Source organism: Ictidomys tridecemlineatus, chromosome 4, assembly GCF_052094955.1.
Source record: "Ictidomys tridecemlineatus isolate mIctTri1 chromosome 4, mIctTri1.hap1, whole genome shotgun sequence".
NCBI classification, from domain to species: Eukaryota; Metazoa; Chordata; class Mammalia; order Rodentia; family Sciuridae; genus Ictidomys; species Ictidomys tridecemlineatus.
In genome coordinates, this window is record NC_135480.1 from 160,403,653 (window position 1) to 160,416,678 (window position 13,026).

The 13,026-nt window shown below is 39.7% G+C and overlaps 1 protein-coding gene across 4 annotated transcripts in view; it reads left to right on the forward strand.

Moving 5' to 3' along the window:
• The window catches only part of Adamtsl1 (ADAMTS like 1), an 876,927-nt gene that overhangs the window by 723,837 nt on the left and 140,064 nt on the right, over window positions 1-13,026 (forward strand). For all 4 annotated transcript variants that reach the window (XM_078047684.1, XM_078047686.1, XM_078047685.1 and 1 more), the window contains one exon: window positions 5,910-6,039. In XM_078047684.1, coding sequence (XP_077903810.1) covers window positions 5,910-6,039 — 130 coding nt within the window. The remainder of the gene's footprint in view (window positions 1-5,909; window positions 6,040-13,026) is intronic.

The window sequence follows — 13,026 nt, forward strand, 5'->3', positions numbered from 1 at the left end:
CAGCCATTCTAAAGGTAAAGCAAGTGTAAATCGAACCAATAGATTTGATTTCTGTGTCTGCTGAGTGGCCCCAGGCTGTCAGCTGTGAGTGGCCAACAACTCACGCCTTTGCTTTCAGTTGTCATTCTGATGTTTTGTACTCAACATTGACTTGTTTATCTGAGCTCTTGCTTCCGTGTGTGTGTGTGTGTGTGTGTGTGTGTGTGTGTGTGCGCGTGTGTGCGTGCGGTGTGAATTAATACCCAAAGTACACCACCACACTCTGCTGTTCTCAAGAACAGGTTAGGGTCCTTACAATTTACTCAGCTGGTTTTCCAAAGAAAGGGAAAGGCAGTGTAAAGATTATCCAGCACAGTGCATACCTGGAGCTGGAAAAGATTTTAGTGATCAAAGCCAAACCCCACTCCATTGTGCAATGATATGCAAAAGAGCCAAGTGACTTGTTCAAGACCTCACAGCTAGTGAGTGACAGAGCTGGGACTAGGCCAAAGCTGCTGCTCTCTGTCTACAATCTTTACATGCTACCACACTTCAAGCATGTAGAGAATTCCTAAAGCTTTCTTATTATAAATATTATTCAACTAATGGCCATCATTTCCAAGTACATTCATCTGGTTCTCTTGGGTATACTCTATGGTGACATACAAGTAGCTTACATAGTGATTTTTTAAAATTACTTAATTAACCACTCATCTATGGGTACCTAGGTGTTTCAATGTATGTATACATTATAATATTACAATACATTGTAAATATTAAACCAAACTGATTAGCGTATCTCTTTAGTAATTTTTTGTTTCAGGTGTTATAAACAGGATTGTGACAGAAAATCAGTTCTTTAAGATCATGATCTTTCTCACCACTGTAGAAAATGCCTTAAATTCATATTATCACTCACTGTCTCACACCTACTCCCAAGAGAGATTTTTGATAGGTTAGGAAGTGCCACTGATGTCCTGTCATATCCCTCTTGCTGTCATCAGTAACCCCTTTGGACATGTTGAGGTTCCACATTCCCAGCAAATTTCTTCCTTTGCTGGTGAAATAAAGTATGCAAATTATTTCCCAAAACTGTTTTCTAAACCATGACATTTGAGAAACTCTTCTAAAGGAATGAATAATGGAATAAGTACCAGCAAAGAATCTATTTAATCCAGCAGGTCTTTTTAAACTTTTAGTAGTTCTGACCCTGAAGTTCTTGTTTGTTTCTGATCTTCCATTTTCCAACCCTGGAATTATAGAGTGATTTAATGGAAATCCCTGGTATCTTAAAACCTAAATTCTTCCAAATAATTCTGGGAGACAGTTTCTCGGAACTCAGCTGATCTGACTGTTTTCACGTGCCGTCCTTCCACTCATTTTCAGGACATTTTTTCTTCTATGCCTAATGAGAGAGTAGTGTGTTTTATAAGCTTTGGTGATCTGTGAGCCCCAGCAGAGCTGAGAGTCAGGGAGAAGAGCTGTGGCCCTGGCCCAAAGGAATGGCTGCAGTTGTTCCTTTCTACGCTGAGCAATGACTCAGAGTTCAGATGGTTGTGTTTTTAGCTCCAATTTCCAAGATCACCTGAATTGAATGATCATTATTTCTAGTAAAAAAACAAATGTGCTTTGGGAAAAAAAAAGTATTTATGGTCTCTCCGTTATGGCTCTCGGTTACAAGTCAAGCCTGGAACTTTATGAGCAGGTGGAAAAAATAGATGCAGTAATGGAATATATAAATAACCGGATGCCTTTATCTTTAAGAGTCAATCCATTCTACTGACCAACCAGGGGTTTAAAACTGAAAGTCCAGAGTGGAATGTATTAATTTTAAGTGCTTTCAGAAGAATTTGATTTAGAAATAAGATTCAAATGTTGGATACACAATTGATCTCTACCTGTAGGATCTGAGTGTCTTTGTATAACAAAAATTATATGTCCTTTACATCTAAGGAAGGGTAAAGTTACTAAAATTCCTTAGGTCTTTAACTGTCATCAATTGATCACACTTACCTACAGTTATATCACTGTGCCAAGGTAATATATTTACACCTGAAATGTTAAGAGTTGAAAATTCCAAAGTGGTGAAAATATACTTTGGTTATATGGTCTTATACTATGCCCATATGCATTAACAAATTAGTTCAATATATGGATCATGTATTTTCAAGTCATTGTTTGGCAGTAAGTTTTTATTGTATTATCAATTTTGATCTTTCACCAAAATATAACCCACAAGATTAAATATAGTCTTAAATCATTTTTGCTGAAATCAACCCTGTATAGGATTAACAAATAGATATTAAATCACTTTTGGGTTGTAGAGCCAGTCAGGCTAATCGTATTGTTTCTGTAATCTCAAAGAGATGAAATTGGCTAGACACAAAAGTCACCTTTCACCTAGAAGAAGTAGTAACCGGAAGGAACTAGTTAGTAATGTGTTTGCCAAGCTGTCATCAAATATCAAATATCATGTAACAATTATGCAGTTCTGGGGATATAAACACAGAAAATCCCATTTTCTGGAAAACTGAAAGTGAGCCTAACCTGCTCAAATCTGTCCTACTATTATCTCATTTTTTATATTTTAATTTCCCACAAGTGAATTGATAAGTGTGGTCAAGGACAGCAGTTTTGAAACTGAGCAGCTGAGTTGAACTCCTAGATGATGAAACTCAAATTTAAATCTAGCTGGGGGAAAACTTGAAACTGACTTTAGCAAAAGTGGAAGGTGAAGACTTGTACCTGTGGCTCCTTTTTCCTTTTGCTTGTCAAGAAAAGGAAAACCCAGGTGGTGTGCATGTACAAATATGTAACAACAAATCCCACCATCATGTACAACTATAACACACCAATAAAAAAAAAAGTGGAAGAAAAGGAGAGAAAAGAAGAAAGGAAGGAAAGCCCAGAGTTGTAAGGAACTGTACTTACACATGGGTTCTCTGTTCAGTTAAAAGTTTCCGTTGCAAGGCATATGTTAACCCTTCTGGAAAGAACACAAACTTAGTGAATTAACCTCTCCCATCCTTGCCTGTGTCTCCTATGCCAGGTAATGGGTGAACCCAAAGGTGAGCTCCTCTTTCCAGGGCAGCTCCTTTACTCCAGGCTCCTGTCCTCAAAGTTCCCATTTGCCTTAACAGTCTGCTTGCTTAGAATACCCTGCTCTTTACCCGTCATATTTTTTCATCCTACAAAAATTTACTATGTATTGATTTTAAAACAAAAAACTGGTCCCAGATACTCCTTAATTATGACAGAACTTCTGTCGTGGGTTTCCCCACACCTCAGGCCCCACCTAAGAATGCAGAGACAGCTGGCCCGTGGCAAGAGATTTAAAGCACAGTGTGGCAGGGGCCTAGTATATTGTTTTATAATACCTTGGATTAGAATTTAGTAACTCTGGAATGCTTCCTAATCTCAGCACTTAGCCACCCCATGGTGATCTTTATCTGGAACTATGATTAATGGTTGGCAATAATGTAGGTTTGTGTTTTACATAGCGAAGAGAGGAGATTACTAATGCCCTTTTAGAAACTTAGCTCTTACCCCCATCCCTTGCAGTCTTAGAAGAACCTAAATTCTATAGCTAAAGAGTCCATCAAGTGGATGGAAACAGCCCATCCCTCACACACTTCATTCCAATAGCAGGTACGTGACAAGCCCCATGGTCCCTTCCTGCCATGGCTGAAAAAAAATCAAACTATATCTTATTTTAGAGCAGCATTTCAAATTTCTTAAACACTACTAAGTAAGCAAATGAATGGAAAACTCCATTTTTAGCATAACCACAGCTCTAGATTCTGTATGGAATAGTAAGCTATATTCAGTGGCTGGTCATCATGACCTTGATGCCAAATGGATCCAGTGAGAAATCAGTGATGATATCAACAGTTTCTTGGGAGCTGTTTGCTGCATCATCATACCATGAATTCCAAATGGTTCAGTCACAGAAATCATCATACTGTCAGTATTACAGAATATGGTGGAGTAATTTGAATATCTAGTGCGAATCTCAAATTCTCCACCTTGAACAGGCCATCCCATAGGCAAATTAAATTTTTTTGAGGTGGGTGGTAGGCATCAAACCAGGATCCAATTAAATTTTGAAGCGATAAAAACTTAGAAGAAAGAAAATGCCAAGATCCCATAATGGCCACAGAAAAATCCTATGATTGAGACCAAAAACATGTTTGATTTATCAGACTTAGAAAAAAGAAAGTAAGTTGATTTGGATCCTGGCTTTAGAATGCCAGTTTTTAAAAGATGGTGTTGCTGAGTAACCTAGATCAATTTAACATCAATTTAGGAAGCATTATCCTGTTGAGTGGGATGAGAATGGCTTGGGAAACCTAGGGCGTGAAAGGGGAAGGACAGTGATAGAGCTAACAAGCATTGGGACAACTTGTGTTATGTTTGCTACCACTGAATAAAGAAATGCAGAAGATAAAAAGAGATCAAGTATGTACATAAATAACTACATGGATAGTGAGACTATGTTAAAACCATATATACAAATGTCTAACTATAGATGGATAATCTTTAGATGTAGGTATCTTTATATATATAATTGTGTATGGATGATAGCAAATTAGCAAGAATGTCTTGTCTCTTAAACTGAACTCTGCTGAAATGATTCCAGACACATGTCTAGGTTATTTCTGAAGATCTCTAGGGAAACAGATATGACAGCCTCTTAGTATTTTTAAATGATAATGCTCTCAGGCAATGCTAAGGGCGCAATCAACCTCCACTTCAACATTTAGCAACTGTATAACATTAGACACATCTTTTACCCTTCTAAACCTCAGTTTCCATTTCTGTAAAGTGGGTATAAAAATAATACCTATCTTGTGGAATTGTTGAAAGAGTTGTGTGCCAAGCCCTCAGCTGTGGTACCTGCCTATTAATGGGCACTCTGTAGATGTTAACTATTGTTATTATGACTTCAGGTAGCAGAATGAAATATTCCATCAATCCATGAATTATTTAAGTGTTTCCATGCTTTATGAAAATCTCCATAAGGGATCTGGCAGAACACTTTGAAAGACTTGTGCTGGTAATTACTCAAAGTCCTATTTCACTATTGCCAATTCAGGTGCTCAGGTATGAATGGAAAGATTGTTTACCATGCCTGTCATTATTATACTTCTTATTCTTCTTGTTCTAGCTTCCAAAGTTGCCTAGTTCCCTACAGAAATGAGCCAAAATCAAAAGGAAATCAGTAGAGGCTGATGTCCTAGATACAAGACCCTAAGAGCACAGCAGTTTATAGAAAGTTAGATATTAAGCTGTGGCCTTTGGCTTCCCTTCCAATACAACAATCTCCTGTTGATTGAATGTGTGAAGAACTTTGCAGTTTTTTTGTTAGATTTGGGTTTCTTTTACCCTGTGCTCTTTCTGCATGAAATGATGACATTTCAGCATGGTGGTTGCATAGATTGGTGGCATATTTTTAAGCACTTCAACAGTGTTGATAGCAGCCTGTCTTTGGGAGGAATTGCCCTTCTCAAGGGGCATACTTATAGTGGCCACAAGCTCATGAGTTCCTCCTTTCAGATCAACTGATGCTTGTGTGTGTGTGTGTGTGTGTGTGTGTGTGTGTACGCGCGTGCGCGCACGTGCGCACATGCATGCATACATGAGTGTTTATATGTGTGTGCATGCATGCACTCATGGTTGTGTTTTGCAGGAGATTGAACCTGGGGCCTTTTGCATGCTAGGCAAATGCTCTACCACTCAGCTACATTCTCAGCCCTGGACAGAGTAATGGTTGACAAGATTGGCAGGCCTGGGCTTTTAACTGTTGCCTCTCACATGGAGCGAGAGTCCTACTGATCACAGAGACCTCCCACCACCTGCCTGTCTACACTTCATCACCCCCCACACACACACCCTCTGCACTATGGCCTAACAGTGTGATCTGTACACAGGTGTCCAGGAGGCTGTGGTGAGCTGCCTGAACAAACAGACTCGGGAGCTTGCCGATGAGAACCTGTGCGTGACCAGCCGCCGGCCCCCACAGCTCCTGAAATCCTGCAATTTGGATCCTTGCCCAGCAAGGTAAGGGACATGTTGCCGGCCCTGCCAGCCAGGAGTGTGTGCAGAACTGGGTGCATCTTTCCATGGGCAAGACCAGAACCCTTATTGTTACCCAATGTTTTGAAAACCAATTAGCATCAGTTCAAACTTTCAGTCAAATCCACTTAAATTTAATTGAAACCAGGGCTTTGGAATTCCAGCCCAATCAATGGTCATGCACAGAGTCCAGAAGGCTTCATGCACTGAAGCGAGCCTTATGGCATGGCTGGTATGTGCACGTGCCACATTGTTGCTTTCCCCTAAAGGCAAAGTGAACTGACCACAGACTTCATAGATTCTGTCGCCTTTTAGCCTGTGTCCTAAGCCCTCTTACCATAGTAATGAATTGACTTGTGACTTGTAGGGTCTAAGGAACTGAAGCATCTGGGTGGTATAATTGACCCACTGTGAAATCTGTAGGCCCACAGCATGCAGATTCATTACAGCACGCTCTGGGGTGTGTGTGTTCATTCCACATGCGTAAAATCAATTAGAGCATTTCATTGTTTGGCCCTGCCTGGGTCTCATTATTGCCCAACTTTGAGTCTTAGTTAATCAATCCAATCACTGCTTCAGTCCACACAATTTTATGGTGTCTGGAGAAATTTGCCTTTTAGATACTTCTTTTTGAGCAACTATCCTCTATGATTCTGCTTTGGAGACATTTAAAGAACCAAAGCCAGACTTTCAAATCCGCTGATGGAATGAAGAATGTGCCTGGATGAGCTCATAGCCTAGATATGAAAGGAATGCTATTTCTGAGTGACGTTTCTCCTCCTTCTGCAAGGTATATCATGAGAAGCAGAATTTGCTTTCAGGCTTTAACAACAGTTTGCTGGTTAAGCCTGTATGCTTCTTGTCTTATTTCTCATCCAGCTAGAGGCCTTTCTTTGTGACTTCAAAGAGACAGATCACAGGCCTTTATCAATCATATGGGGACACACTCCCATAGTGACACTTCTGCGCATCATCAGAATTGTTCAATTTTTCATCAGAATGGTGGTCCTGGGCTTTCCCCTTCAAATACAAAAGTGTAGAGAGCCACTCATGCCACACTGTCCATGGCAACCAGAAAGCAGCCACTTCTTTGAGCAGGATCCCCTTCCCCACCATAAGAACAGCAACCAGTGAAACAGAGTCAGGGCTTGACCAAGCAAAGCTCAGATCCAGTACATGGAATCCTAAGTAATCTCCTTTTCTATCACCGCCCTCATGTGGTCCCAAATCTCTCCTAACCTAATAGCTCCTAGTTTAGTGAGCCCAAGATTCAAGTGCTTGAGCGAAGGGTGCAGACTTTTCTATTTGAATACAGTGGAGTAGATCCAACATGGACAGCCTGCAAGGCCGTTGGCTAGGAGGTCAGGAGGCCTGGCTTATCACCTTCTTCTGTCACCAACTAGCTGTGTGGTGCTCTCTCTTTCCACATTTATGTTGTAAAGATGATCTGAGGTCACCATGTCCTGCTCAAGGATCCCATGATTCTTCAATTTTCTGTAAGCAGAAGTATCAGATCACTACTCCTGCTTCATTGTGCTGATAATGGCTATCATTTCTGTCCTTATTTATCATCACTTAAAAAACAAGAAGGGTCTTTTCTAACCTCATTCCAGTGCTGTGGTAACATCCAAATGCTGTGATGAGCTGAGATGTTGCCAAGGAGTTGGTGCCAAGGACTAGTTGAAAACTCCTGGGGTTTGTGACCACTCACCTGCTCCTTCCTTGTTCAATAAAAGGAATATAACAGAAAGTGTTATTTCCCATCCTCAAAGTACTGACTGTGATTGATAAGTCTAATTCACTCTGTGAGCTTCTTATTGACTCAAGGACCATTGTTGGGTTAGCAGGATTATGTTCTAAATAATCTTTGATTTCCTATCACCCAGCTATGGTAAGACCTCTCAATGGCCACAGATTTCTTGGGTTACTGTACACAGGCAAGTATCTGTAGAATGATGCTAATTAAAACATTAAGGTGGGCAAAGTAGAGCAATCAGATAGGACTCATTCTCTTCATTTCCCACCTGAGAGCCAAAGTTGATTTTCATCTTAAAAGTGAAAAATATATAGGCACCTCTCCTATGGAATATTTTAGTCTAATATCAGGGGAAAAAAATCTGTCTTTCTACTCTCCTTGGTGCAAGATTTATGCAAAAAGGGAAATGTGTTTGATAGAGGCCTAATAGCGCACCATTTATTCCATGCACCTTCCATCCAGTGGGGAATGATTTAGATCTTTGAATCACAATTCTTGTTCCACATGGTTCAGTGTTTCCTCTGCAAATTGGTGTGTCTTCTAATGAGTCCTAACTTTATGTATGTGATCTTTTAGGTTCTTGGTCTGTGTTGATATCCATGTGTTTTAAAAAGAAAGAATAGCATTTTGGGGGGGACATTTAGAAATGTTGCAGGTCTTGACTTTTGCCTCTGAAGTGGTGCTAGGTGAAGATAAGACCCTTCCTGGCAGTTATTAGTCCTGCTGAGCACTAGTGAAGAAGCCATTTTACCTCTTGCATATGGCCAGAGTTATCTGATCCTAAGGAGTGTATCAAGGACTCTGAAGAGTGAAATCTGACTTTTGGAGCTGTATTTCTAAAATTAAACTTGACTTCTCCTGACTCTGTGTGGTCAAAGCTTGTATCAGAAGCACATGTCTGACTTTCACCAGGCTTAGGCAATGACATCGTCCTATCTGGTTATGCACAGCAGGAAGGATGTGTTCTCAAGCTGGAAGGATTCTACTTTTTCCAGTCTGTGAGTATGTATAGACGTGCGCATGTGTGTGCACCTGAGTAAGGCTTACATTTTTAGGGTAATTTTTTAAGTAGTGATTTTCTGTTGAAAAAGACTAGATTTGAAAGTCTTTGGTATCAATTTTATGCCTTGTTCCTCCTTTCTCTATCCCAAGCATCTGGGAATTGACATATAGCAGGTGTTTATTAAGTATTTATTTAATAAGTGTATAGGAAGGACTAGGGCCATATTTGTAAGTTGCAATGTTTAGGCCCTATTATTATCAGTAGCTGGAAGACCTCAGCGCTCTATCTCCTATTCATCCCCCTTTTCTCTCCTCTTCCACTTGATGCTGAAAATACCATTTTTGGACTCCTTTCCTTTATGCCTTTAAATGCCAAACATATAAATATCAAATATTGAAATACCAAAAAAATAAATTGTCTTAGGATTATAAGCTTTTATGTTATCAACCATGTACAGCAAAGTATCCCCAAAGCAAGCATATAAAGGCAACAGAAGGGAGAGCCCTAAAGGTTGAGGAAATTGCTGGCACTACCCAGAGATGAGTGTAATTGTCAAGAAGGATGAAAGGTCCTGGGTGAAGGGTAGATGGTAATATCTTCACGACCTTGCCTAACATTGGCCATAAAAAATTAGGACCACTTTGCCTGTGAATCACCAATGAGAATTTTCCTTTAAAGTTGATGGCAAGGAGTTATCAATACAAGGAGGGGAAAAAAATCACCTGTGCACCTTTACCACTGTCTGAGGACTTTGTGTCCAGAAGCCACACCACCTTTCCAGCCTTTCAGTGGTGCCTTAGACAGGCTCAGGGAAGAAATACCCCTAAACAATTTAAGATCCATCATTGGGAAAGAAGACATCCCCTGTTCCTAATCAAAAAGTTATCTAAGTATTCTAATTATTAATTATACAGGTAACACATAAAGAAACTGATTGGTTAAAACTCAAGTAGAGCAGGATTAATCAAAAAAGCAAGGTATATGCTCCTCTTTTACCTCCATACTTTAGGTTCTAGTTCTTTCCTCTCCAGAGGTAACCACTGCTAATGGCTTGGTGCGTGTACTTTAGGGGGGTTTCTGTGAATACATACATGAGCATCTAAAAATACATAAGGTTTTGTACCTGTATCAATGAGGCTTTTATAAATGAGATCTCATTGCATGTATTGTCCAGCAACCTGATTTTTTTTTTAACTCAATACTGTTCACTAAAGATTTTTCACATCTCTGGGATTCTCAAAATACAAATAATAGAACATACATTTAGACCCAGGATCAAGTCCTACTCTGTCACTTTTAGCTGTCTAACCTTTAAGACGTCATATATACCTTTTTGGATACTCACTTTCCTCATCTTTAAAATAGGATTATAGCAGTCACTATAATCATTAATATCATTATAATCATCAATCAAGCAATCATTGTCTTCTCCTTTTCTTTCATTTTTTTTTGTGTGTGAAACACTTCTAGTTTAAAAGAAAGCATGATTTTTGTAGACTTTTAAGACCCAAATTTGATGTTGTTTTTATTTGACTAACTTTTATTAATTACACTCGCTAACTATCTCCCTGGTTTATAACAGCAGTGACATGAGCAGCCCAAGGAAAACCAGAAAGCACTACCTTTAAAAAAAAGTGCATGGCTGTTATTAATTATAAGCATTTGATAGCTTGGCCAGCGTGTGTTGAAAAGATTTGGTAAATGTATGTGGAGGAGGGGAGCAGAGTAAGCAATGAGAGCCAGATGGCTGAAAATGAAGGAAATTCCAGGCAATTTCTGCAGCTTTGTTCTAACATACTTTTTAAACTAAACTTTTATTTCTGTGCAACAGAGAACAGCTGAGTGGTACAGAATAGATAAACAGTGAGGAGAGACGAAAAGCCCCTAATTCCAGGAACGGTGCTTGGTTTCTGCCCTCTTCCCCACCCCATCTCAGTCTCTTTGCTCAGACCTAGGATGGTTCTTACAACAAGCAAGAATCATAAAAGAAGCCTGAGAATCCCTATTTGGAAAAAAATAAAGAGAGTTCAGAAAAACTTCTTAAAGGTCAGAGTCTCCTCTTTAAAAGCATTCTTCAGAATGCCCGTTTTATTGTACACTAACAAAAGCCATACATACTAGCAGCACACGATTTCCAATTTCCAATTTTTTTATATTAACTTAAAATAGCCAGAGCAGAAGGTGTTGCCTTTTAAAACAAACACATTTTCATTTGGTTGATGGAGGTTTTAAAGCTTTGCGGGCACCCTCGCCTTTGACAACTTGTTTTAAGGGTTGCTGTTTCAGCATGATCTCTGAAGATTGGTTTATCTTCTGCTGTGCTCCCTGTTTCCATATGCTGTTTTTTGGCACTATCCATACTAACTTTTAAGCGCTTAAAGCAAAAGCACACCAAGCCTCACTAGCATCCACAAAAATTGAGTCCAGATTTGGACGCCATATTCAGGCACCTATGGAGAGTTACTGCTACTGACATCTTCTTCCTTGATAAACCCAGATCTGTCATATGTTCTTTCTCTTTTCTTCCTCTGATATGTCTGTTACAAAAGAAGAAGCTGCTTCTTAAACATTGGGACTTACTGGGCCAGTGGGATCCTGTGTTGTTTCCCCTCCATCAATGTATGAACTCAGGGATCAGAGCTGTCCCAGTAGCATTTTGGCATCAACAAGGGTAAAAGTCACATGTGCATTTCCCTCAGGACTAAATTACTTTGCATGCTTAGATAAGTTTTTGCTTAAATGTAGGGTAAAAATCAAGGGATTGGATCTACCTTACCAACAGGTCACCTGAGAGCCTGTATGTTTCATTCTAAAGATAGGAACATCAGCTTTGGGAAAATCCATTCAGTTAAGTTCTGAGAAGGAAACTTTTCTAGTTTCTTAACATCTATATAATTGAGAGACCTCTTAGATCACAAAATAAAAGTTCCTATACAGAGCATTGACAAGAGTCAATCTTCTGCAAAAAAAAATTAAGGCAGAGTGTTTTTAATTTTAATTGAGTAAACAAAAAAATGAAAATGAAAGGGCATCATGTCCAGCAGTCTGCTTGAATTTGGTCTTCAGAAATAACAAGAAGACAAAATCCTGTCTTAAAGGAGTTACGGTTAAGGACAGATTTCAAAACAGTAACTTGTATGCATAGGGGTCTGAGAAGGCTTGAGGCTGATAAGCAGCTTCTTGGAATAGGGGATACCTATGCTGAAGGGTAAGGTGTCCCTAGGATCATGCAAGTGAAGAAAAAAGAAGGAGACGGGTTAGGCAGGAGAGAAAACATGAACGTAGAGAAAAGGTCAGGAGATGGAAGCCAATGGCAGAGGATGGGCAGAGACCAGGTTCCAAAGAGCAAAGGGTGCTAAATTATGTTGCTTGGACTGTATTTCCCTCAGGCAGTGGGGAACCACCGAAGGAGGATAAGCAGGGGTATGAAAAGGCCACATTTATTTGGAGAAAGATGATGCTGGTCACTCATTCAGGACAGCTTAAGTGATCATGTTGGCTCGCTTTTATTATTTATAGGCATTTTTTTTTCTCATGTAACACAACGAGTGCTTGGTGATCTGTTCCTTGAAAAACAAGTGACCTCTCATGCAAGGGATGTGAGCATTTTGTTTGCTTCCTCTGTCAACCCAGCATTTGTTGACTCAGGCTACTCACCTGACAGGAGGCTAGAGCTGTGGGTAAGGACAGCACAAAGGGAGTCATGAGATGCGCAGCTGCCTGACCCCTCCCAGCTCTAATGTTTGTGATTCTTTGAAAATGAGTGTTACCCACAGAATCAAAGCTTTTAGATAAAGAAATAAAAGGTGAACTCTATTAGAAAAATGCCTTAAGTCAAATTTAACATGCTGTTTTTGTTTAGATATGAAGTGTCTCCCAAAAGTTCATGTGTGAAACAATGCAAAAATATTCTGAGGTGAAGTGATTACATTATGAGAGCTGTAACATAATGAAGGGATTAAGTCACTTAAATAGATTGACTCTGTAGTAACTATAGGCAAGTAGGGTATAACTGAAGGAAATAGATCACTGGAAGTAGATCACTGGGGGTATACCCTTGGGGTTTATATTTTGTCCCTAATGAGCAGAGAGAGCTCATGCTTATACACACACACACACACACACACACACACACACACACTCTCACACACTTCTTGGAGCCATGTTCTGAGCTGTTTTCCTCTGCCATACTCTTTTCTCATGATGTCCTGCC